The 27501-nt window shown below is 42.9% G+C and overlaps 1 protein-coding gene across 1 annotated transcript; it reads right to left on the bottom strand.

Annotated features, from left to right (window-relative positions):
• Window positions 1–73: 73 nt before the first annotated feature.
• On the bottom strand, window positions 74–27501 carry ESYT3 (extended synaptotagmin 3; the record flags this gene model as incomplete). The annotated part of the gene is made up of 23 exons (XM_079539284.1): window positions 74–110; window positions 995–1044; window positions 1631–1736; window positions 3186–3317; window positions 3727–3816; window positions 4421–4863; window positions 5351–5500; window positions 5820–5906; window positions 6697–6762; window positions 7987–8055; window positions 8154–8216; window positions 9089–9178; window positions 9839–9887; window positions 10863–10945; window positions 11463–11636; window positions 12608–12728; window positions 14675–14730; window positions 15536–15625; window positions 16147–16213; window positions 21273–21349; window positions 21881–22015; window positions 22862–22903; window positions 27235–27501. 23 exons carry the CDS (start codon window positions 27499–27501, stop codon window positions 74–76), a joined length of 2544 nt encoding a protein of 847 aa, XP_079395410.1.

The following is a 27501-nucleotide window of genomic DNA, read 5'->3' as shown; positions in this document are numbered from 1 at the left end:
CTTCAATTACAAAAGAGATATGTACAGTCAATACAAAGCTTAAAAATTAATAACTTATGTACATGAGAAGAAATCAGTTTTTCTTGCGTCTACTTCTTGTCAGCTCATACCTGCAAGACAGATACAGAAAGCAGTTTAAGACTTTCTTTAAAGAGTTTAAACTGTCATAACAGAGAACTTGGGCTGCTTTATTGCTTGTGCTTCATAGGCAGGAGGATGGCGAAGGAGGCTTTGGAGAGGGCCTCAAACTTCAGCCCTTTACCAGGAACTCTGGATGAGTCATTTTTCTCCTACTGCCATAATTGCTATATACTTCCATGAGACACACAGAAGCTGGGCATGGGGAACTTGGTTTCCCTACACTGCTGACCACACTACTGGGAAGCTGCTGGGCTACACTCACTGCATTCCTCCACCTCCTTCACTGAAGGATGAAGGAAGAATGACTGCCATTAACCTGAGACTGAGAAGGAGAGAAAAGAAATGGTTCTTAATCTTTGCCTCAGACCAGTACTTAAGATTGACGTCTGAACCATAATGAACATACAAGCAGAACTGTGAGTGGCTTATTAAAATAGCTTCTAAAAATGCTTTGTAATTAGCTTTTTATCATACATATATATTGCTGATCAGAGTATTAATTTAGCTAAGATCTTTATCCAAGTCATTTGTTGCAAATTTACTTTAATAAACATAATTCTTTATTTATGTAACCCAGTGGTTTTTATGCAATTCAAAATATGCTGAAGACAGAATAATTGACGAGGAAGCCTCTTATTAAAACCCTTTCACAGGATAGATATCATGCTATTAACCAGATTAACATAAAGCTTAGATAAAACTACCAGATTAATTCAAGTTAGTCCTGCACTTGCAGGTAAAACATTATTGTTGCTTACCAAAAGACACAGCCTTTCTGCCATCACCCCAACAACACTCATACAGTCTCTCAGCAAAGCCATTATTAGCAGGTTAAAAGATGAAACAAACTTACCACTGTGTAAAACCCTTGATTAAATCCTCCTGTGACAAATCAATCCGCACCTTTAAAAAACAAAGTTTTATTGGTATATATATAGAAAAATATATATAAATGATGTACATGTTGATGAGCTAAGTTAGCACTCTTCCACATCAACTTTCAAGCTCTAAGGCTACAGGTGAGGCTCAAGGGAGATGAGACTCAATGCATTCCCAGGATAAAGGCATCACACTAAGACTCAGTTTCTTAACAGCACTGCTTGGAGATTTATCTGTCACTGAACACAGGATTCATGTTTGCTAGTCACAGCAAAATTCATGAACTGTTGGCAAATTCTGTGTTTTAATGACATTTTTCTCAGTTCTACATTTGCACTATTGGACCTATCCCCAGACAGACAGCTGGACATCCCAAGAAACACATTTCAATTTCAGGATGGCTCCTTTGAAATGAAGCAGCATTGACTATCAATTACATGAGCGCATGTGAGATTCCAAGGTGATAAAGCCCAATTTCAGACTAAAGTTGTTTCCATGTTGCTAGTTCTATTATTCAGATTTAGCTACCAGAGTTGCAGTTCAGGATTACAGGATTCTCTCAAACTCTGCAACTCTATTTAAACCAGTAGCATAACTTGATTAAACTTACTTTTCCCAGCTCCTTTTTTTCCTGTGAAATGAATGGCCTGCTGTTTTTCACTGCAACATCCAGTGTCCTTCTCTTGACTTCTTCCAAAGATTCAAAAAATTCAAACCTGAAAGTAAAGTTTTGAAAGGAGTGACTTAAGTCAAATACTGAAGTCCTGTAAGTCTCAGTGGTCAAAATACAGCAGTTTTAACAGAGAAGGAACACAGCTTCATGGAACGACCTTTACAACCAATGAATTGCAGCCAAAGTTTGAAAAGGTTTTACTGTCCATTATAAACTTTGAGAACACTGGTGCCAACCACAGCTTTAGCAGAGTTTGAGGGCTGACTACAAAACACACAGGAACACAGCCAATTCCCCACTGAACATAAAAGGCAATAATTTAGGTTTTATTAACATTGTAAGAAATTTCTTCCAAGTCAGCTTCTTCCATGACAGCCTGCTGGTCAGACCATGCCAGGGGGATGAAGGAAAGCGTGCATCCATGATGAAATGCTGTTTAACAACCATTTTTACCCTTCATGGGAGATCAGCATGTTTTCCATTCAACTTTCATTACTCAGAGGAAATAGCCATGCCAATCCCCCAAGTTTACAAAGTAGGCTTATGCCACATTAAGAGAAGACAAAGAAATAAACCTGTAGCAATTAAATTCTTCATGGCTCTGACTCATGGCTCTGGCACACATCATCAAATGTCACGTCAATTCTGTCCATGTTAAATCATTCAGGTTCTGCCCACCTGAATAGTTCCTCCTCAAGTCAGAGTTGTAAAACAGGTAATGTGTTTTGGAGCTAAGTATTGCTCAACCTATTACACTTAATTGAAGATGTACAGGACATGCCAATTCTGGGGATGAGGGGGAGGATCCTGCTCCCAACACCAGTGCTGGCACTAAGTGTGTACAGTTCACGAGAACAGGCTGACTTACCCAGGATCACATTCAAGTGCGTACCTTCATTTACATAGTGGACTAGAACTGCCTCTCAGACAAACTCTACTTCTAATTAAGTGCTACTGCCATTAGTTTTATACAGAACACGTTCCTCTTCAGTGGCAAACCTGTAGAAGTGTCAGCTATCAGCACAGAGGTGGCAACACATTAAGTTGCTCCCAGCAGCACTCAGTGATGGCATCCATCTGTCTCAAAATGCTTTGTATATGCCTGCCTTTGACTTTTGAAAAGACGTCAGATGAAACATCAAGCAAAGAAGTATGAACAGAGAAGTAGGCTTTGGGAGGTACTCACATGGATAGATTGCCTCTGCAGTGACATGGAGTTAAATATGTTGAAGGGAATGTCTGTGTGCAAAGAAGAAAGTGCAGTGTGCATCTGCTAAGGTCAGGAAAGGAGGAGGGAAGATGTGACAGTATTGTATGCAGAGCAAAGTCCATTTAAAGAGCTTATACACAGATACAGTGCCATTTCTCTCCCAAGACCTGTAAATGTTCACAAACCAATCATTAAAGCGCAGCATGTGCACACCTTCTGTGAGCCCTTGCACGTCACAGAGATTGTAACATAATTCATGAATTATAATCAATGTTTTCTTACTTTTCATCATACTGGGGGTTCAGAGTTTTTTTCTTAACAGAAGTCTTCTTCCTACTTGTCCATCTTCTATCTGGAAGCAGATATATACGGACATATGGATCCACTCCACGATTGGAAGAGGGTATTAAGTTTCTGTTAAAAGAAAAACAGTGTTGACAAGCAAGGCAGCTTCTCCCACGGTATGCATTTTAATTCCCTGTCTTAAAATCAGACCCACCCTTCATGGATTCATGAGCTAAATGCATTTATCACGGGAGCTGAAACATAAGCAAATTAAAATCTTATGGATGACAAGACAAATTCCACTACTGAACTCATGGGTTCCTAAATTGGCATTTACAACATCAGTCAGAGGTGTCAGTCCTTGTCACGACACTTAAATCTCCTTCAGACATCCCAGGACAAGTGTCAGTTCTCAATAGCATTCACTTTGGCCAGGCAGCTTACACTTTATGTGGTTCTGCTCCAGCTTTCCTGACACAAGCTCAGAGAGCTCCTTCTCTCTTCCATTCATATAGAGGCAAGCAATTGCCAGCATTACCTGCAGCCATTCACCAGCACAACAAGGCTCTGCCGTATGGAAGCATAGCGCACTGTGAGCTGAATCTCTCCCAGAGGCATTTCTGTCCCGCTGTAAGACAGGAACACAGCAAAAGCTTTAAACACAGGTATCTAATAGACCATACGCATAAACCTTACAGCATGAAACAACACACGAGCTCCACAAGTTGGTGATGCATTTTCAACTAGAACCAATTCTCAGTGCACTGCTCCTCCTTATGACATCTTATGGCAGTTGGACCACAGAGGATGCACAGAAACAACACTCCTGTTGGTGCCAGCTCTGTCTGCCTTCTGCACAGAGCCTTGTCCTCACACCCGAAGTATAAGTAGCCAGAGAACAGCACCCAATTGGCCTGCTGTAGATGGAGCAGCAAAGCACAGATCAGCATGTGTTTTGTATGCTGTCTGCATACTAATGGATGCTTACATATGCAAAATGGGTTCTTTTCTACATCTCATTCTGCATGTTTCCAAAGTGGTTTCAAATTCAATTTTAAAATGGTTTACCAATGGTTTATAAATGAAGTCTTGCTCAGAGCTAAAGAATTTACCAGTCACAAAGTATTAGATTAAGCTGATTCTACAGTCTGGAATTCACGTGTATGCAAGAGACGCTTACAAAAAACAAACTTTCTCAAGAAGAGAACAATTCAACTGGAAGAACCACCTACTTATGAAGGTCCAGATTGCTGCTACTGAGTTCAAAGCAAGAGGAAGGCAGAGAACCCAGTGAAGTAACACTGGGTGCAAGCCTCAGTTCTTCTACAACTGGCAATGTGGGCACTACTGCTGCCCTGGTGTGCAATGCTGATGGCACACGATGCTCTAGATCTTGGTCACTCTCTGTCTCATCAAGACTGGCAACAGTTTCACTTGCTGCAGGCACTGCTGAACTGTTACTTGTGTCCAGGTCTTCACTGTTGTCTTTTTTTGGCTGGGATTCCCGCACAGCAGTGTCTTTGCTCACAGGAGGTACTTTTGAGACTTCTAGTTTTGGTGGGGAGACAAACTCCTGCTGGTTTCCACCTTTCTCCATGACATGCATGGGACCTTTCTTCAAGGCGCTGACACCAGTCTTGACTCTCTGTGGATCAGGTTCCTCAACATTCAAAGCCTAAAAATCACCAGGGAGAAAAAATGAGCACTGCTGCTGAAACGCTGGTGTTAAATTTCATTACAATGCGACTTAGAAAGCAGGAGACTACATTTAGAGATGAAAGAAGGCTACGGAACTAGCTATTACATTGTCTTCCTTTGTCACACTGTGTATTTACTTGTGTAAACACTGTGAGAAAACAATCCTTAAGCACTAGAGCCTCTCACTGCTGTGCAGTTTTGATTGCCCAAATCAGATTTTCTCAGTTCCACTCTTTAACATCATGAGAAGGTTCTTGGCAATGCTGCTGCACTAAGCTTTGGGAAGCCTCAAGGCAGAGCTCTCATCTCCACCATCAATTGCAGCTAAGGATCTTGTCACACTTCACCTTTACTCATTTTTGAAGTAAAATTGCATTTCTTCTCTCCTGCATTTCATTTTTTGCTTGGCTAGATTTGGAAGCTTTTCTGCTGGGAAAGCCAAGTGAAAACAGCAAACAACTTACCCGCAGCACGAGTTTAATTTTAATGAAGCTGTCTGAACTGGAATGGTCCAACTGAAATCTCTGATCCAGAGTCATGTTTGGGTCCTTAAGTAAGTGGGAGAGACATACCACTAATGTTCCCAGACAACTATCCTGATCCTTGTCTTTTATCTAGAAAATAAAGGTTTTATTAGATGACAAACTGGAAAGCACACTACAAGGAACAGCAAAACAAGAAGGCATTCCATACAGATCAAAATAAGCTTATTTACTTAGGAAATATCCCTTGTTTTGTACCAAGATACTATTAATTACTTGACCCTAGCACAAAGGTAGATAACAGCATCCCCTAACAGAGAACTGTCCACACAACAACACACACTCCTTCCACCTTTTAAGTAGGATGACCCCAGTAAATGCAGACAAAAAGAACCTGCACCAAAATCACATCCACTACGAATGGCTTCCAAAGGAAGGGCTTTTCTCTCACCTCAACATGCAGTGATTGGGAATGAGCACTGTGGACAAAGAAGGTGAAAGCCTGGCCCCACTTGGGATCTTTGTTGAAATTGCAGGTCTGCAAGAAGAAGATTGTGGCATATATTTTTTAATTTGGTCTGTGAGCAACAAAGAATACTGTGGCATTGATCACTAGAGAGGGTTGCAGTGATATATTTATCTATTTTAATTGAGTGATGCTACATCCCAGCTATACACAGAGAATGAAATTCCCATGTCAGAAGTGTGCACAAGTGGAGTCTCTGGCAAAACCAGAACAAGCTCTGAGAGATGTGGAAATGCTGCAGAACAAGTCAGGTGAGCTGCAGTTGGCCCAAGTTGGTGTTGGCTGGACCAGCAGCTTGCCTCAGCTGCAGCAAAGCACTGCTTCCTTCCTCCCACCTCTCTACCAGAGAGACAGAGCAATGCTTCCAGCCCATAGACACTCAGAGCCAGCTCACAAACCTGCAGCATGACAGCAAGGAAGGATAAGAAAGGTAGAGGGGCAGTTTGAAGGATGTAGAGCTCGTAGGAAGAGCGGGAGGCTACAGCTCCAGAGCCATCCACTTAAAAGATAAAGGAGCACACCCATGGGGCTCTGCTTGAGGCTGCTCAATACAACAGTTTCTTCTACCAGGCGACAAGTGCTGGCAGCAGGAGGAAAAGAGCGGGGGAAACTGGAAGTCTGATCTAACTAGGAAGAGGCAGGAGGCATGGCAGAGAAAACTGAAAACCAAGAGAGGTGAAAAAGCAAGCAGAACCCAATTTCTGGGTAAACAAAAACAAAGAAAAAAAGGTGGCAGTTCTAGGAGCTACTTGGAGTTTGTCACCTGAAAAATATTTAAGGAAAGCAGAAGAGTCAAACTTACCTTGCTTTTTTGAGTCTTGCTTCCTACTGTGAGCAGGACAAAGGAGGAAGGTTCTCGTTCTGTCTTCTGCCATTTAATACAAGAAGAAAAAAAAAAGAACAATTTATAGATTACACAAAGCAGGATCAAATCACTACTCTTACTTGAAATACATGACTGGAAAGCTGGCAATAGTTTTCATATGTAGGACATCTGAAGAGCATGACATGCAGGAAAGACTCCAGCCATAACACAGCAATCTTACCCTCTGGCATCAAGACATTACATTTAAGCCAGAGTTTTATCGGTTTAGGTTTCAATAGGTGAGCAACTCAATGTTTATTAGAAGCTGCGAGGAAACAGGTACAGAAGTATTGAAGGCTTGTTGGCCAGTGGGGAGTTTTCATCATTCTGTGATGAAACTGGGCTCTCAGAATTGGTTTCTTAGGCTCAGGACATGTTGCACAGCAGCTAGAAGAGAGCCTATAGAACCAGGCAAAAATTCCTTCCCAGAATTATCAATACTGAACCTCGAGTACTACGCTCCTTCACACTAATGCTGCAGAGGCTTTGCCAAAACCAAGGAGATGGTTTTGCCACTTAAAAAAAAAAAAAAAAAAAAAACAAACCAACAACAACAAAGAAAAGTGTATACAATAAAATTCAGAATTAAGGATTATCACATGCCATGTGTATCATGACATAGGTAACTCATGAAAATGTAAAGAACATATTTAGAAAGGGAGGGAAGCTTCATTCACTGCTCACAACTGTGGCTGTGCATGGCTTGTTCAAGAAAACAGGGAGAAAGACATTCTTTCCTACATCTGCAGTTCTCACTACAGCAGCAAGATCCAGTATTTAGGGAGTTAAAAAGTAACTTAAAGGGGAGGCATGGATGACAAAATGACTTCCGAATCTCTGAGGATTCAGAGGTTAAAACACAGAAGGAATCTGGTGGTTTGGTCTCCCACCCTTCTACTCCTAGTGGGGCAAAATGAAACAGCTTGGGATGGGAAGAACCCTTGAAGCAGCATGAAGAGTAGCATGACTTGGTCTGATGTTGGAGGCTTTCATTCTCCAATGTATAAACTTAATACAATCCCACACACAATCAAATATTTCTGTGCTGCATTCCCCATTTGATCACCACTTATTAGTGCAAGGCTTCTCAATCACTACCTTGAACCCGTGGTCACAGATTCTGACAGTGGAAAGATTATTTCTTTATAACAGCTACTTCCAGTTGCTATGATACAATATAATCCAGAAGGTAGTTTAGAAAGCATGGAGGAAGAACATAAATTTTACCTTGAGGTACTTGTTATTTTTGATCTTCTTTGCTCCACATTCACCATTTGTATACTCGAAGTGGTTTTTCTGAATTTGTAAGAGTATTTAAAAACAATTAATTTGTGTGCTTTCTTAAAAAAAGGGGGGTTGGGAGTGAAGGCTGTCTGCATGTGATTTGTACTTACTGGGAGGTTGAAAGCGCTGTCCAAGTAGACTATCAGAATTGCTGTAGACAGGCCCTTCTTATCCTGCCAAGGCCAGGAACATAGAAGAAAACAAAACACAAAGCAGGTATGATCATTCACCAAGGACAATGTACAGCACAAGATAAACTCAAAGGAAAGTTTCTGTAAGCTAAGTAGCTCTTTGCCTTTCTCCTTAATCTTGGAATTCAGAGGAGCACAAGCCAATACCCTACAACATGAGGGCTTTAAGCAGACCAGTAAGAAAAGGCCCAGGTCTTTGCTATTCATCACACTTAATGACCTTCAGTTTATCAAGTGCAGAACTGGTCAGATTCCCTAGGACAGCAAGTCATCTAAGCCTGTGCTCAACTCTATACATTGTCATCACTAATCTAGCATCAATAGAATAAAACCTCGAGAAAAATGAAATGTTTTTCATCTCAGCGAACTCCAATACTTTTTGGTTAACTATGAAGAAAGCAGCGACCTTGGAAGATGCATCCAAGGAATTCTGCAGATTGAATATGACAGCATTTGTAACGATGGCCCTAGCAAGTACCAGTGCTGGTATTTTGCTGTGACTAGTACAGGTGCACAGTGCTGGGATCCTACATAAGTTTTAGATGAAGAGGAAAGAGAAAAATAATCAAAGGAGAGAACTGTGAGAGGTCACTCTGCAGTCAGCCAAACAAAGCTTTACTAACTTAAGTAAAAACAGCTGACAGATTTTAGTTGCTGCTGTATTGCCATGGGATCTGAAGCAAGTAAACACCTCCCTCCCCAGGAGAAACCAAAACAACCAAACCACCAACATGTCTACACTTTGTTAGACAAAATAAAGTCCCATGCATTTGCCTGAGGTTCCCAATTTCACATCCTTCTTTGTTGATCACTGGACAAACATCAAACTATCTGGATCCTTTAAGCATACTCACCTCATATAGCTTTTCTTGGTCATTTACTAGTGAAAGCCATTCCAGCTTTAAGTGCAAGTGTCCAGTTGTTGTCTTGCTTAAGGGAAACCACTAAGTGGAGACAATAAAAAGCAACTTGAAAACTGAGACAGGATAATTTCTATATATTTCAGCCTCTGGGACTTAAATACAATAAACAATATGAATTGTACTTCAAACTTCTTAAATTGAATTTTTGATATATACATCGCAGAATGTCCATCTACTTGGGAACATGAGCCAGAAACACTGAGAGCAAGATTTCTACAAACATGCAGTGCACATTCTGCACATTCTGCAGCAGCAGCAGCATGAAGCAGTATGAAGTAGGCACTCCGGAACTGTTTGCAGAACACTGAGCTGCACAATGAGCCACAATAAGACTTGATTATTTGTTCCCTCAACAATCAGACTGCTTCACCAAACTGATCTGTAGCCTCAGAGGAATAAGTGATAGACACAGGGTACATGCTGTTAACACAAGATACTCCACTGCTGGTTCAGCATAAGCTCAGGGCTGTCTGAGGTTGCCAGACTGACTGTGAACAACAACTGTAATGGCTACTTCGAGTTTTCTGAGCAAAGAGAACTTCACAAAAAGAAAACACCGCAGCGCAAGTAAGCAGGGAAGCTTCAAGCACACAGAAACAATGCAGTAGCATACACAAAGTATGAATGAATACATGTAAGTATACAACACAACTACATTGAAAAACAAGCTGTGATCTTTACCTCATCAACTGTTTTGTCATTCTTTATATCCAGCAGGCTTATAAGCAAGCTAGAAGACAAAAAGCAAATGTTTCAGTGAACGTTCAGGCATACAGCGTACTGTCGATTAGTGGACAAATGGGGAAAAAAAAATAAAAGAGAGAAACCACAACTAGTAAGTAAAAAGCCACAACCAAATCTGTCCCAAAGAGCAATTTCCACACTTTATCTGTTGGCACACAGTGGAACACACGCTTCTACAGTACCTTCTCCCTCTTGAAATGCTTCCAAAACTAAAATATAATTTAAACAGACCTTGAGTCCAGCAGCAATCATCACTTTTAATGGCTTCCAAAGATTTTCTGCAAGAGTCTGAGCCCACCATCCACCCTGTTCATAGCTGGTTGCACTAGGAGCTAATAACCTGATGTCAATATTCAGACAGAGCAAGTAGACTCCTTCAATATTAAGCTTCCTATGTGAATTACTTGGGTGTTCTACTTCAGAGATTACCATAACTGTGCAAGGCCTGGATTGTTTTCTTTGTTTCTTGGGGGTTTTATTTATTTAAAACCAAATAAATGCAAACACAGCAGCAAGTCCAAAGAAGTAAGATCTGATGTACTCATTCAGAAGGAAATCATGTTCAACTCTGCCTTTCCCTAAGTGCTAATGTTATCCATAGAACATCACCGAAGCTGTTCCACTTGAGATAACCATAGCTTAAGAAGCAGCGCCCCTCTTCTGTCTGTCATCTGATATGATGAGGGCAGTTCCCTGGCTGCCAATCACTTCATATTTGCATTTTCTGTATGGAAAATGGATAGCAAATGTTGCTATAAGGACATATCTCCATTACAAAACTGCAAAAAAACTTAACCAGAACAAAGAGAAAACATTCCAGTTAGACTGCAATTAACTAGGACTAAAGCAATGAAGAAGTAAAGGATTTAATCTTCAGAACTGTTTTTTCAAATCTGTTGAGCAGATCTGTCAGATCATTACATCCCTTCAGAGAGCAACCAGAAGAAAATCTCACTTTTACCTGCCCATGAAGTCATCTTTATCTGGATCTGCATCATACAAGTCCACTTCTAAGTCCTGACCAAGCACTTCATGAACAACAAACTGGAGAAGAAACAGGTACTGATTAAAAATTAAAAGCACTCACATAGGTTCACAGTTGTGTAATGTATGAAGCACAATTCCCTGCTGTTTTGTGGCTGATCATATTATATGATATGATAAGAATATCTTAGAAGAAGTTTGCTTGGTTTTGAATTAAAAGTTAAACTCAGTTAATTTTGCTCACAAAATTAGAAAAAGCTACAAACATCCCATATACAAAGTAAACCAATTCTAGAGTAGAAGACACTTGCACAATCAGAATGCTGCACTGATTGATATTTAAGGCAATGCTTTGCACCTCCTCCAAACACCCACATATGTAAAATCAGATTAACCCTCAGTGCCATTTCATGTTTGCAATGTAAATTTGACTTGTTTAAGGGACAGGAATGCCTCATCAATGAAGCAACAAGGAATTCCACCTGCTCCACTGCAGTCAGGTAAGAGAAGGTCCTCCAAATACGAGCATGTAAATAGCTGTGCATCCTAGAGATGGAAAGATCAAAAGGTTCAGTACCTCAAATGTCTCATTCCAAATGGGATTAAGATCTCTGGAAATTGTCTTGCTTCGATACTGCACCGTGCCAAGCCGAAGAAGAGCGTATGGGTCAGACTTCCCCCTGATTGCACCAAGGAAATTATCTTTCTGGACAAGGTTTTCAGCTTCTAGCAGATGAACCCTTATTACTCCCTGCATAGGAAAAGACACAAAATCAGTTGTGAAAATGTGATATTTGGATAATTATAACGTGCTGCCTCCTAAAACTGTTATTTCAGGCAGCAAGGTTAGTCAGAATGACAGGTTTGCAAAGATATGCATTTTGAGGCAGTATGTAATAAAACAATCACTTTTCCTATCATTTACCACGGGGAAGAACTTGCACAGATACACAATCCCATCCAGATAGCTAGGTAGGAAATAGTCTTCAATTTATTTTAAAATCAGAAACATACAAATACACACAGGAACATACATCACGAGCAAATTGATGGTGGAATCAAGATCAATTCCCACTGACTTAAGGAGGAACTAAGCAGCCAACGGTTGGTTCTTATTTTACTGCAGAGTGGCCATTCAAATTCAATTTAGTGATGCAAGTTTTGCAACAGGAAGCAGCCCTTAGTCATTCATTAATGTCTTCATTAATTAATATATCTTAGGTATTCAGAAGGAGAAGATCAGAGATGTGAATGTATCAGATATTTCAGAGATTAGGGTTGGATTTACTGTTTTGGGATTTTTTCAAAATTCTTTTCTTTAACATACAGATGTCATCCTCTGAGCTCTGTGTTTACACCTGTTCACAGAATTACTAAAGAAATTAAGTAGCCTGTCACTTATGGATCATGTATTCACTTTCTCTAATTGAAGACCTGTGGTTTTCTAATGAGACTACTGGTTTAAATTGGTAAATGTCTCCATGTCTAAGCAGACTTCTTATGCCACATATAAGCACTCCCCACCCCTCAAAATTAAAGAGCTAGCCAATATTTACTTGCATATTTCTGAAATACTGCCTACAGAAAGGCTATGATCCAGGCTGAAACAGCTGCTGAGAACTGGATGTGCAGTAACCCAACACATGGGTGTACATGCACTTGCACTACAGCAAACGCACATTCAGGTAGAATCACATCCTCAATGAAAAAAGAAAAACTCACATGTGGGATAGGGAACCTCAACTGGGCAATGCTCATGTTCTTCTTCAAAGGCACCGTGATCCTGTTTGGCAGAACTAGCCGTGCAGCAATGTAATCTTGAATCAGTGAGTCAGACATTACACTGCAGGACAGAGGAAAAAGGAAAACAAACAAATAAATCTCTACAACCAATCACCAGCCCAATCAGAAAGAAAAAATAAGGCACAGAACCAAACAAAAGTTGAGATTCACGTTCCTGATATATTTTGCATTAAGAAGGGAAATCTCATTTCCAGGTATTTCAGGTAACGGGCTGGACCTTCATTACACTGGAGATTGTCTGAACTGAGGGTGCTGTCCATTTTGGACTCTAGGGAACCTTCCAGTCTAATCTAACGCTTATTCCTTTCCAGCTTTTCAGTTTAAAATCTTTTATTTGGAATTCCCACGTTTGTATGGCAGGGACAACTGACTCAACCTGCTTCTTCTGAGCAAGGAGTACACGGCTATCACAGACCTTCTGTACCCTCTGGGTGATTATGAGAGGACTTGAACCTAATCCTACAACTCAGAAGAAGCAGAAGAAGTAAGAGGGAAATGTGGCTGCACCAAACATCTGGAAGTCTTTTGCTTCCTTGATAAATCTAGTGCTTGTAAGGCAACTTCTCAGGGGAGGACCACGCAATGAAATTGTCGCAGTTCATAGAAGGAGCTGGATTCATAGAGAAGAAATGGCTTCTCCCACTCCCAGTGCACAACCAGAAGCCTGAAAGCTCCTGGCCAGAGCATAGGAGCTCCTGACAAAATCCTCCCTGTGGCAAGGTGACAAACTGTCCCTTCTCTTGAGTCTGAAGGTGCAGCACCAAACTACACACAGCTAGTTTGTGAAGACAAATGCCTGTGTGCAGCATCTTTGGTCTTTTAAGCAGGAGAATAAAAAAAGGGAGAGCTCTTACTCAACCTCACAGCAGGCATGATTTGCTCATAGCTTTCATGTGCTATGTTGATGAGCGAGCAAGGTTTTCTATGTTCAAATCCCTGTGAGAGAACCAGAGAGTGAAGATCTAGGACACCAAATTTGTATTTAATTATATGAGAGGTTGTAGGCAGGAACACCTACATACTTCTTCTCTGGGAGGATTAAGGAAAGTTGCATTAGAAAAGAGCAGATTAATTCCTCTGATAAAAACTGGAGCTCTCAGGGCAAACTTCAGGGCAAAAAGCCACTCTGGACTCAAATTAAGAAAAAAGTCCTTACTCTCACTCAACATCAAAAGTCTTCAGAGATCCTTTATTGCATCAACTGGCACCTAAAGCAATCAGTCACTTCCTGTGCTGAGTATAAGTCTGCAAAGCATGTGGTGGAAGAAAGCAGAACATTACTGCCTGCATTCGCTTTTACAGAGAAAAAGGCAGTGGCTGATTAACCACTGTGTAACCATTTTGTTCCTGACAACAGAGTTTTCTCCTTACACTGAAAAAAACAAGGAAAAAGCAGATCTCCAATCTGGTGGAGCAGATTAAAGCTTACAGTATTGAAAACTGATAAGATTTACACCCTTGCTGTGCAAGCCTTATTTACAAGGTCAAAGAGGCCCCAAGAGGCACTGGGGAACAGTTGGGTTTCTTGAAGTACAAGAATATTTCTCCTTTGAATATGCTGCAGTTTTCACTATCATGGATTTGATTTGAGTTTGTCAGAGGGCTGCAGCCCTGTGACACCTGAACTTTTTCCACTGTATGGTAACCAAACATAAGCACAGATAACCAATACCCAGATCTGCTCAACTATCTTTATAAGCAACTGCCACAAAGAAGCAAAAGAGAAAAAGTTTGCTTTTTCCAAAGTACAGTGGCCTACTGTCAAACTAAATGCCAAAGTGAAGTGATTAAATCAATTTCGACATGATGTAAGAGCATCCTACTCAGGGTTTGCCAACCCCACAGCCAGATAGGATGATGGCACATCAGCATAACAACTTCTACATATCGCTCTTGAGAATAACTTCTGGTGATTGCTGGAAAAAGTTTTCCCAATTGCCAAACCCTTTTCAAAAAGGAATAAAATGAAACAAAACAGACACTCACTTAATTCCTGGGACATCCAGGAGGTTGCTCATTCCTGCCCAGTTGAATTCCAAGTGCTATAACAAAGGCAGAGAAATGAAACAGGACCATTAAAAGTTATTTCAGGACAAATGCTGACTTTAAAGGAGAAGCAAATGCTTCTAAAACAGAGCTGACTGTTTAAAAAAGACCATACCTGCACTAGTAAATAACTGTATTTATACATTAAAATCAACAGCTGATAGCAATTCCCTCACCTGTCCTACCTGAAATTAAGGGATCACTGGGGCTTATCCTGCAAGCACAGGAGAACACAGCAGACAGCCCTTGGCAGAGGCCATTGGCAGATGCCCCAAGGTCGTGCATAGTAAATCTGGCAGCTCTCCCTAGACTTTGAAGTTGCTTCCTCACCCTTTCACTTGGAGGTTGGCCTGTGCTCTCAGGCAGGGGGATTTACAAACACAGATTTCAGGAATCTCTTGTTTATTGTATGAAGAGAAATTAAGTTTTTCATGAATGAAAACAATGCTACTACACATAAAATTCATGACTTGAATGATTTAAAATGCATCTAAAAGCATATGAAATGGCTCCTGTGCTGTTACCATTGGAAATTCCTCCCCTTCTCAGATGGAAGCAAACAACTCTTTAGGCATTACTGCAAGAGAGTGAGACAAACATATTTCCTTCCCCTTGGAATTGAAGATGAGCATTTAGTAATCAGAAATTTGCTGTTCAAACACCTGCACTGCAAGATATTCAGAGTTATGCAGGCTCGGTTACCAGTAATGGACAGCTCATGGCATTCACCACAGACCATCCATATATTAAAACTGTCCCAGAGCCAAGAAGGCTGCAGAGCACAGCTCCCTTCTGACTCACCGGTTTCTGCATAAAAAACAAGGTCACTGCTCCAATGAAAGGGGCATCAGTGAGAAGAGGTTCCAGTATCACTCGCAAAGTCCCATACAACTGCAAATACAACAGATCAAGGAAAACCCTTTGAAGATATGCTCAGGTATAGTTTCAAAACTCAGTTTTTCAATGAAGTAAATGTATTTTAAAATCCCACTTCAAATAACTTCAAATTACTTAGAATTTAACAGCAATAACCTCTTTTCCCCCCAGACTATTGTTACTGTTACCAGGTGATGTTTTCTAATTTCACAGAGTCTCTCTGCCATCCTGACTGCCATGTAATGCTGTCCTACTGCTTTCAATACTATAAGAACAGGCTGTAGGTCTAATAGAAAACACTCACAACTGCCCCAACAGAACTCTCTCTTTTGAAGTTCTCTACCAACATGCAGCTCCTCCAAACTCCAGTGGCAGAAGCTGGCCCACATGAGCTTGATGCTCTAGCACTGAACCTGTCTAAGACTAAGAAGCTTAAAATAATATTTAGGTGCTCTGCAAGGAAGACATTATTTCCAGAGCCAAAATACAAGGAGATAAAACCATCCATCCCAAGCCAGGAGCAGCACTGCACTCACCTGTACACCTTTCACCCCAAGATTAAATTTCGATATGTCCATGTGAATCTCGCAGTCTCCTACATAACTGAAAGAAAGTTCTCACATTATTCCACAGTTTGCAATAGTTGAGTGAGCAAATTCGGGCTGTACAGAGTAGAAAGGAGCTTAACAATTGCAACATGACACCCCAGGCAGAGAAACTGAAAAGGTTAAGTTGAGCACATTAAGCAAGAGTAAGATCCTCACAACAGAAACCCTGCGGTCAGCTAGGATATTGATTGCCTGCAAAATGTCAAAGCGTTTGACATTTGTATTTCAAGGTTACTATCTCATTCTCAAGAATGGCAGTTGGTTGGGGCAGCTTGCTGCTAGCAGGGAAACAACTGGCTCACTGGAAATTCAAAGCCATGGCAATAGCCCTCTTGCTCCGCTGATCCCATAGCATAGCATGGTGACCAATCTCCTGAGTCATCTTACCATCACCAATGGGTGCTGGATTTTATACTTCACCCTTGCCCACAACCTAAAAGCCCATCTGAAGGACATACGCATCACTAAAAATAATATGGTTTCCCTGAAGCTGAATTAAAAATCAATGATTTACAATGGGATCTTAGTCATGGAGAACATCAGGCCTTAAATAAAATGAATGCCAAGAGTGGCACTTTCACAATTTAGAAATCACCTTAGACTTTAAAGCACAAACATCATCTCATGCTAAAAGCAGTAGCCACTCCCCTGAGGCAGAACCCACTGATTTGTTGATGCCTCTGGCAGAAAACAATTAAGAGCTACCAAGTTCCCTTCCAGTCCTCTGAGAAATAGCTCTTTTTGGGTGCAGACACACAAACACACTGCAGGCAAAGCAGAATGAAAGGTACCAAAGCAAGGTGAACGTGCATTGCTTGCTGCCCCTGTGCTTACCTTCAGCCCACAATCAAAGGAAGATTTGTTTTTGCTCTGACCACAGGCAGATGGACAAACAGCGAAGTTACCACTAATTCACACTGCAATTTGCGCATAGACAGATTACCTCCATCCCCCCAAAATAAAAACCTTGCCAAGAATGCGCAACTTGAATTTGTCTCCATTTCTGCAAACAAAGTTCCTGAATTTTTTTTAAGAGTCATTTAGCAGAATATAGGAAGTTTATAATGCTCAGATTAAAGCCTTTAATGTTAGAGCATTTCTCATTTCTTCAGTAGCCAGCCTCACAGGCCATGTCAAAATTAACACAATCTTCCCTGCAGGCTAGACATATAATTAAGAAAACTTATTTTAACATGTATTAATCTCTACAATTTTGACATTATCTTACAGTTCATTACACTGGTTGCTAACAGAGCCTTGTCAATATAAAGTCTAAATGAGAAGCCAAAACGAGTCCCTTGATTTGCATTAATTAGTCCAAGAGGATTTAATTCAGCCGTTGCCAGTGTCCAACACAGCAAACAACACTAGTGGTGTCTCATTTTACAATCCTTACGCCTCTCCACCGTCAAAAACTCTTCCCACCCAGTTCTAGATACCTGCCTTCCCTTGTAACATGTCAATATGTGCAATCTGGTTTTCAAGTCTAGATGTCAAAGCTGCCTTTGCCCCTTTTATCAAAGCCTAAGTCTTTAATCACCTTCAGGTCTGCTTCAAACAGGCACCACTCCCACACTAGGCTGCCCAGTAGGAAGGATGCACTCTACTCATTAGTTCTACTCCTCATTAGCTCTACTCCTCATTTCCAGTTCAAGTTGCTTATGCTTTCACATGCCCCACTGCTGTGTAAGCTTGCTGTGCTCTCTGCTCTTCTCCCCTAGACAGAGAATGCCTGAGCTGAGCTGCTGGGCTCCAAGACTTGATGCTCATATGCAGAGATGAGCCCCTCTGCTGGCATCCACAGGACCATGCTTTGCCTGAACGTCAGGGGTGGAAAAAGAACTTGTTTCTGTCCTAAATCATATTACTGCACAAGGAAATATGGACAACACAGCTATGCTATGGATGAAGATTGAAGATAAGCTTGTGAAAGCATGCTTATCCATATCACACCTGCATCCATCTGGAAAAGCTGGGCCCTTAACGTTGAAAATAGAATCGCTGTGGTTGGAAAAGACTTTTAAGATATCTGGTCCAACCATCAACCCATCTTCCCTGTGCCCACTAACTATGTCCCTCAGTGAGATATCTACATGTTTCTTGAACACCTCCAGGGACAGTCACTCCACCACCTTTCTGGGCAGCCCATTCAATGCCTAACCACTTCAATGCCTCTCCTCTTTCAGAGGAGAGATTTTTCCTTATATTCAGCCTGAGATGCAATGGTAATCCCGCAGGCTTAAGGCAGGGATGCCACAAGATGTCCCTGCACTGTTACAATTACTGAGTGTGCTGAGATCTCTGGATGCTACCTAACACAAAGGGTTATTTAACACCTGAGCAGGGCAGAGGCCGTCCACAACGTAACAACACCCGCTATGATGCAGCAGCTCAGCCTTCCCAATTGCGGCCATCCCAATCAGCACTGCAGACAGCGATGAGCCAAACAGCAGATCAAGTTCACGTGGATTCACTAGTGAGGAAACTCCCACAAAATTACACCCGTCAAACACCAAGGAGTCATGCTACTAATATGCAGACACGTCAGTTCTATAGTGTTCACTGCAACACAGCAACACTTGTCCAAAACCCAAAAGGGAATTTAGTCTCAGCATTGCAAAGTGCACTACAGCAACACCACAGCAATTACTCCATCCTCCTGAGTTGTTACACCAGGACTCAGCTCTGCGGGCAGATCCAGCCACTTATATCTCACCTTTGCCCTTAGAGGGAAAATGAGAAAGGAAGCAGGGCCAGGTGAGAATAGAGAGCTCTGCTGTTAGCACTGCTCAGAAGGCTTCTCTACATGAAAATGAGGTCACTGATGTATAACTTTATCCCCATGCACCCTTCACCTAGAAAATAATTAAGACAAAGTGCTTTCTCTTCATCAGTGGGAAGTCATAATTTAATTTTAATTTTAATTATTGAGCTGGGAGCATTGATTAAGAAAAATTGTGATGCCTCCCGTCAAATATTAATTGGGAAGAGAGCAACAAAAAAGAACCGTCACCAGCAAAACTGGCTGCCTGAACAAATACAAATCCATGAGATAATCTACAGGTGTCTGAGATCACTAATGAGTTGGTCACACATTTCCACATCAGTACAGATAACGCTCATCTATTTAGATTGTGAGCATCCACGCTGTTCCTGCTTTTGTTGAGGCTTATTTCCAATCTGAGCGGTAGCCACAGCAACATGTGGAAATTCTCATGGAACCCTCTTACACAGACATCAGCTCTCTGTGAGCAGCCACAGAGACAAGACTGCACAGACACACGTGCCAGGCAGCTGTGGGTATAATCAGCCACCCAAACCTGACTCACCAGCATGCAAGGAGAGGTAGTGCCAAGGGCTGCAGCCTCCCATTGGGGCAGCTCAAGTCCATCTCCTCTAACCAGCTCTTCTCCTAGCACCAGCTGCATTAGTGCAGACACACAAAGCTATTCACATACCTAAGAGAGACTGTTTTGCAATGGGAGTTGCCTCACTCCGGAAAAGTAGAGGTTGCCCCTTTCTTTGATTAAGGAAAGGCGAAAAAAAAAGAAGAGAAGAAAAAAGAAAAACACACCCCAAACTTGTTCCTTTAGCAACCTGGAAAAAAGCAGGTAAATAACCATCACTGCCCATGGATTTGCTTTTTACCATTCCTGCAAGTGATGCACTATCTCCTGCAGCAACTGTACAATGCACAGCACCTTGGTCATTTGCAGAAGCTGAAGTCAGAATATTAACATAGGAGAAACAAGGTTCTCAGAACAGCCTAGGAGAAGAGTTCCCCATCAGAGAGACAAGGCATGCTGAAGGCTCTTGTGTGAATACACGAAATACCTGGGTTATCAGATGACAGTTCAAGCTAAATTACTGTCACAAGGAGGAACAGAAGCGAGAGGCCAGTCTGGAGATGCTGATGGGTCTGCCAAAAGGACAGGAATGAGGAGGTGGGGGAATCCCTCTGTAACTCATCGTTAAGGCAGTGAAAATGAGTATGTGGGAGAAGCAGCCTGGAGAAGTAGTTTAATAGAGAACAGTATCTACCTCCCACAGAGCCTTCAAGGCATCAAAACCCTCGATCTCTGTGTGGAAAGCATGATTGATTTGCCACAGGCCCTAAAACTGGTCTGGCTGTTACAAAGAGCACTTTGCAGACTATGCTGAAGTACAACATGGCTGAAAATGAAATACATTGTCTTGCAGGGAGAGAGAGTGCCCTGCCAAGGATGGGGATGCTACCATGCCACTGCCTGCTCTGTGCTTCTGCCAAGACAATCTGCAGTTTTACACTGCTTTTTCCTGGTACTACCATGAAGAAAAGCCATTTATATTGGGTGGCCCATTCACCCACCACAGAACCACAGCAGCATTCAAGTGGTAATTCCCCCACTCATTCCATTCTCCAGGCAAAACCAGAGGAAGGTTTAGTTCTGCTCAATGTTAATGAAACACACAAGCTCATTCAAATCAGCCTGGAAGGAATCAACAAATGTTTTATCTAATATTTTTGTTGCTGTTTATAGAGTTAGAGACAGTTTTCTACTAAAGAACAGCTTTAATTTTAAAAAGAAAAAAAACCAAAACACACTGGATGGCACATGCACATAGTGATTAAAACGAGAGGAGTAATTTAGGGGAAAGAATGAAAAAATAAATAGTGCAAGTAGTTCCGCAAGAACTGGAGAGGTTGGATTGAAGAGAAACTACATGGGTGCAACTAACAGAAAAGCAGTTCCAAGACTCAGATTCTTTCTGTTGTGATGGAGAAAACAAGGGACACAACTCCATGTTCATGACAGCAATGGTAGGCCAGCACAGGTAACACCTGTATCTGTGCAGGTGATAGCATGCTCTGACTTAAAGGCTAACGCACAACATCTCACTTCTGCAAATAACATCCAACTGGGAACTGATTCACTCGTATCACTCTAGGCTGATATCAGGCAAGCAACGCCACGCTGACGCTAGAGAACCATGTGTTCAGTCTAGCACAACAAACCACACACATTTTGCTGGATGGACAGTGAATTAAGGCATAATCAATGATGCAATGTTACCATATCTGCAGGTCTAGGATAACTTGTCTTCTGTCAATTTCTTTGGTGTAGACTTTTACTCCATTGATTCTAGGGCACTAAAACAAAGACAGACGAGATATGATATAGTTATTATCTATTACTTGAAGTCCAAGTGAAGAGTCCTACCCAGTTCACTCAGTTCAACTACAGTAGTGTTCAATAAAGACTTTGAAGAGCTGCATGTAAAGCACGAGTAAGGCACACAAGTTTTTGTCTTAAAGACCTAATGTGAACAGCCCCCAGATATAGGGCTGGTTGTGAGCGGTTCATGCTTCAAGTCTTAGGAAGCACTTAAACTTCCTTCTGTAAGAAATGCAGACATGCCTCTTTTTGCTATTTCCAGATGCATGACATTGACAGTGACAAGAGATGTATGTGTCTCCTCTATCATCTTTCTTTCACTGTGAAGATGCTCAAGTCAACGTGAGGAAGGACAAAGGAGGCAGCAGCACCGTAACAGTGCCACTTATTAAATGCACAGAGCTGTTAAAGAGCTGAACGTCAGAGTCCCAAACAAATGTTCTCCCCTTTTCATCTGAATTTTTCACAGAAACCAAAGTACAAGTGTTGCAAAGCATTCACACTACCTTCTCACCAAACTGGATCTTGGTAAAGGTGCATGTTTTCAGATGTACACTCTTTGCTCTAATTTTTGGTTCCACAACTTCTTTAAATGTTTTTTCCATGATTGTCCCAAAGTATGGCCAAGCCTGTTCAAGGACCTGCAGAACAGCAAAAGCAAAACATCTTATATAAAGTGTCATTCGTACATCTTTAGTCGAGAAATAGATGCAGATTACTGAACATGTGACAACTAATGCATGCCTGCCCTTAACAAATAGAAAGTGCACATCTGTGCTCTTAAACCACTTCTTATGGAAAGATCCATCCCAGCTCCTCAGAAAAGGAAACTGCTTTAGGAAGTGAATACTGAGTTTTCAACCCTATGGAGTCTGTTGACTGCTTCTAATCACATTGGCTGAGCCAGCAAAGCCCAGGGTTAAAGTTTCTAAAGCACAGCAGTCTCTAATTACTGGGAAGTGTCATAAAGTTCCCTGGAGGTTTATTTGAGGAGGAGAGAGGTGAGCTTTTACTTCAAAAGAAAGTTTCTCAAACAAAAACAAGATAGTTACTAAGGTGTAAGTTGAGCTGTTTTGCTTTGTGTTTCAGAGCCCAGTTCGAGGGAGAGCCAGATTCTAACTGCTGATGGGAACCCCTGCTCTGAGAGCATCACTGGCAAAAGGAAATACCTACTACTGCTTTTGCTAAAATAATAATACAGCCACAAACACATACGTGCATGTGTACACATGTGCACATGCACTTTTGGTTTTAAAATCTCAGAATGAAGCTGTGTGGTCAAATTCATCATATCTGCATCAGCCAGGTGCACACATCTGGCTCTCACCAAGACTTGTAACAACTCTAGAAGCTCCAAAACTTAAATACAGACGCTGCTGTGACTGAACCTTGTTGTAGTGACTTACTAATCTTTTTAGGCTTAGAGTTTGTGCTGGGATTCAGCTCAGACCACACAGCCTCACAGACTGGAGTTCAAAGCTCCTCACCTTGTTCAGCCACTCCACTCGCTCAACATCAGGGAAATGGACCTGGAGGCAGAGAAAAACAAAGTGAATGCCACATGCAATCTGTTTTGGTATACTGTGTCACATGCCAAAGATACCACAGAGTGTGGTAATCTGAGATCCCTCTGCTCTCATACACACAACTTTTACCATTTATTGTTTCTATACAGTAGTAGAAAAACTACTAAATTGTAAAAGGCAAAAGCAGACAGGTGTGTTGATGCACCAGTATGCCTCTGGGCATGTTTATGTGATTAAAGCAAGTGTCATATCCTGTTCCTCATGAAGCAGCATTGGATTTCTCACCCCTCTTGGTCATGCAATGGGAAGCCACAAGAAGCTGCTTCCCTTCAAGATGATGAGATGTGAGGGCTCTGTTTCCTGCATGGACTCACCCTGATCAGGACACTGTGCTTTGGAAAACAAGAACCTGTCTAGAAAATTCAATTGACGTCCAATTTGAAAACACGAGCAAAGGTCCACAACTGCCTTACTACTCATCCTTCTGGGTGTAGTATTTTCTGCCAGTGCTGCGGGCTGATGGGTATTACAGAAGGGAAGGACAGGATGGCAGCTTCTCAGCTCTGCAGACACACTCCAACAGAAAGGGACTCCTTACACTGTCATCTAGCCTGATGGGCAGGACAACACGTTACCTCTAAATACAAGAGCTGTAAGCTACACTCTTCAGTCAAGGGCTTTTTGTATAATTCAGCAGCAGGGATGTTTGGATGAAACAGAAGATATTTGCAGATAATGACAGGACAAGGAGAAATGGTTTTAAACTAATGGAGGCCAGATGTAGCTTTAGATATTAAGAGGAAATTTTTCACTCAGGGTGACGAGGCACAGCTGACCAAAGGAGCAGTGGGTGCCCCATCCCTGAAGATGATCAAGGCCAGGTTGGATGGGGCCCTGTGCAGCCTGAGCTGCTGGGTGGCAACCAGCCCATGGCAGGGGGTTGGCACTGGGTGGGCTCTACAGTCCCCTCCAACCCTGTGATTTTATGATAGGATCTTATGAACTGACAGTAGTTTGCCTTTTTTTCTAGCCTGATGTGTGATTTCAGAACCTGTTTCTCTTGCTCAAATAATGTTCCAAACGATCTCCAATTATTCTGTTTAAAAATCAAAGTGATATTGGCGTACTGTTTACAAGCAACTTCCTTTGATGCTCTGAACAGCAACTTTTCCACTAAACAAGATGCGAGCTCACTGAAATGTCAGCCTACCCAGCTTTATTTGCATGATAAAGTGAGGATATTGCACCAGAAGGGATAATCAATACTGATAAAACGCAGCTGACATTTCACAAGAAGGAGGGTGATGTGAATCCAGGGACCTACACTTCACCCGCCAGCCCTCCATCTCCCAACAGATTACCCTGTGCCAGCATACACAAATACAGGGTGGCCCAAAGGCAGCTGGTCCCCAACTCCAATGCACTGATAAGCACCACAGTGTTCTGCAGCATCTGCAGGACTGTCCTGGATCAGTCACAGGTAGAGCAAAGCAGAGATGGAAGTGGTGTGGCAAGCCGTCCTTCAAACGGCCTTCCAGACAGAAGAGGGGATGTGATCCAAAAGAAAGAATAGACCAGGACTCAGGACACCACTTAGGCCTCCAGATCCCAGTAAGGAAGTCACAGCCCACTTGTGAGACCCATACCATTAAATGGAGTACAATACAAACCCCTACACTTTGCTAGAATTATTCACTGGAGCCAGAGCTACCAGAGGTGCAGCTGTAAAAAGTATCCAAGAAGTGAGGCCAGTGGCCATTAGGCTGGAGCAGTACCCAGGAGCACCAACCATGAGATGGATGTTCCAGCCGGACTCACCTTAAAATAAAGCAAAACAAAAGTAACTGAGCTATAGACATCTAAACTGAACAGCCCAGGGCAAACCCCAAACAGCAGCCACCACGAGTCACCTGTGTCATACCTGTGTCACACCCCAGATCACTGCAGCAGGACTGATGATCTTTAAGGTCCCTTCCAGCCTAGGCTTTCTATGGTTCTATGATCAGGGACATTTTCCCAAGCTTGCCATGGTACAGCATGGATAAGAGAAGCAAAAAGTACTTCTTGCTAAGCCCCGAACCAGCCACCAAGAGCTGCCAAGTTCACATGGTCCCAAAATAAACCTTACTCCATAACCTTGAGTAAGCATGCTGTCAAAAATCAGTTTTCCTCACCTACAAAAGCAGGCATGCTACTTGCCAATATTTCAGGAATGCTTCAAAAATTACTTAGCGTTTGAAAAGACCTTTGAAGATCAAAAATAGGAGGTGAGGGCCGATTACCAGCAAGTAAGAGAAGTGTAGGTTTCTGCAAGGCTCCACCTTGCCCTGGAGCAGGCCACACCAACCATCACAGCAATAGCAAAACTCAGGTGAGACACAACAGCACCATTCAAATGCAACACAGGAATGTATCCATAGGGGTTGCTTGTCTTTTGTTGTTTCCTTTGTTTGTTTGTTTTTAAGGAGATGGGTTTCTCAGCTCCCAGTGCAGGGGTGAAGAAAGAATGCCTAAAGAAGCCTTTTGCATGAGGAAGGAATTGGCAGACCACGCTTTAGAAAAAGGCTGTTCTTTACCTCTAATATCAACAACTTCTCACGCAAGCGGTTTGACATCTCGATGTACTGGGACCAGACTGCTGAACACAAGCCAATTTCCAACCTGATTTCCTGTGGAAGCACAGTCTGCCCACGTAAGTGTATAGCACAGGAATGCTTCCACTCCAAACTCACCATCTGCTTTTAGCCAAGATACTGGTTTTTGGAAAATAACCCTGCAAATTCCCTGGAACAGATGGTTGAGTAGATGAGGGAAACCCCCCTCATGTCTCCTCCAAAGGGAAGGCTGTGATACAAACACATCTCCTAAAAACTGAAGAGCTTGAGCCTGCACTGCTCTTGCAGAGTAGTTTTTAACTAAGTGGAATCATAGAGTCACAGAGCCGTTTGAGTTGAAGGGACCTTTAAAGGCCATCTGGTCCAAATCCCCTGCAATAAGCAGGGACACCTACAGCTCCATCAGGTGCTCAGAACACCATCCAGCCTGACCCTGTGCATCTCCAGGCATCCACCACCTCTCTGGAATCAGTCTTAACTCCTCCCTGAATGGATCATCCTCACTGTACAATGGGGCACCCGAGAGGACAGCTATTTACCCATCCCCTGTCCCCTAAGATGCTGCCAACGTTCCACACCAGCAGTGTCTTTTCTAAGATTACACTGCAGCTCCAACTTGCGCTCCCACCTGAGTTTTATTCCTGCTCCCACCTCTGCACGTCAGGAGAGAAGAACAGATGGGACATTTTTAGAGCTGTTACAATTGAATGCTTTAGGGCAAAATGAAAGATTAAAAAAAAAAAAAAAGATGACACCACAGACAATGAGCTGAATAGGCAGCAGGTGAGGAACAGCCTTCAGGACTGACACGGGGTGAAAGAAGCAGAAAATCGAACTGAGGGAGGGAACAGAAGGAAAATTGAAAGTGAAATATAAAAAAAGCACCGAGTTTAAGCTCACTATGCAAGCAAACGCCAAACTGAGCAGAGCTTATCAACGACGAAAAGCAAAAGGAGGAGATGCGGCAACGCTGATAAATGCCAAAACCAACACACTGCGCTCTGCTGCTCCGGGGGGCTTTAAGCACTGTGGATGCGAACCAGCAGAGCCTTCGTGCCGGACGGGCTCCTGCGGCTGGTGGGAAACAGCCCCTGCTGGGAGCGGGAGGAACTCAGCTGGGAGCTCCATCCCACGGGCGCGCAGCTGCCGGCCGCAGGAAGGCGCACCGAGGGCTGCAGGCTGCGCAAAGCGCTTCGCTGACCGTCGGTGCTTTCACGGAGCGCTCCGACAGATGCAGCTCTTTCATACTCTCTCCCTGTTTCCCTTTTAGTCCCCGGCACGTTTATGAACGCTGAGCAAATGGCTAAGAGACACGGTCGATCCTTCTCCTATTAGGCAGCAGGGCACCGAGCAGCCGGCCAGCGGTACTGCACGGATAGCACTGTCAGGCTGTCACACTCACTCGCGTTAAAGCCTAGAGGACGGCCGGCAACGAGGAACAAGCAGGGGCTGCTTCTCCGCACCAACAAGAAAGGCAGAGTGCGTTGTGCTCGTAGATATACGTATTACTTCTTTCCAAACGGCAGGAGAGAGAAAGGAAAGGTAGAAAACTTTATCTAAAGCATCTCCTAATCTTCAACAGCCGGAACAGCGCATCTTCGGAGGAAGATTTCTCCGGGATACTTACACGAGCGATCGCACAACTTCCAGCTCAGCTGTCCCTTTTCCCAGCTCGGGACTCGGAACCGCGCGACCGTCCCCGCCGCCCGCCCCACTCACCCATGCCGGCAGGTGCCGGGCGGCCAGGCCCCGCCGCACCGCTTCCCGCTCGTCCTCCAGCAGCACCGAGGCGGCCGCCAGCCGCTCGCGCTTCCCCCGCCGGTTGCGCGCCCAGCCCAGCGCCAACGCCAGCCCCAGCAGCAGCCAGCTGCCGCTCAGCCCCAGGTACCCCGCCAGGTACACGGGGCCGAGCCACAGCAGCGCCCAACCCGCGGACGAGAGCAGCGCCCGCTGCGGGGCGGCTGGGCGGGAGGCGGCGGGATCCAT

This window comes from Tetrao urogallus (genome assembly GCF_951394365.1).
Source record: "Tetrao urogallus genome assembly, chromosome: 8".
In the NCBI taxonomy this organism is placed as follows: domain Eukaryota; kingdom Metazoa; phylum Chordata; class Aves; order Galliformes; family Phasianidae; genus Tetrao; species Tetrao urogallus.
The sequence above is the reverse complement of the archived record's forward strand: the minus strand, read 5'-3'. Positions and strand labels throughout refer to the sequence as shown.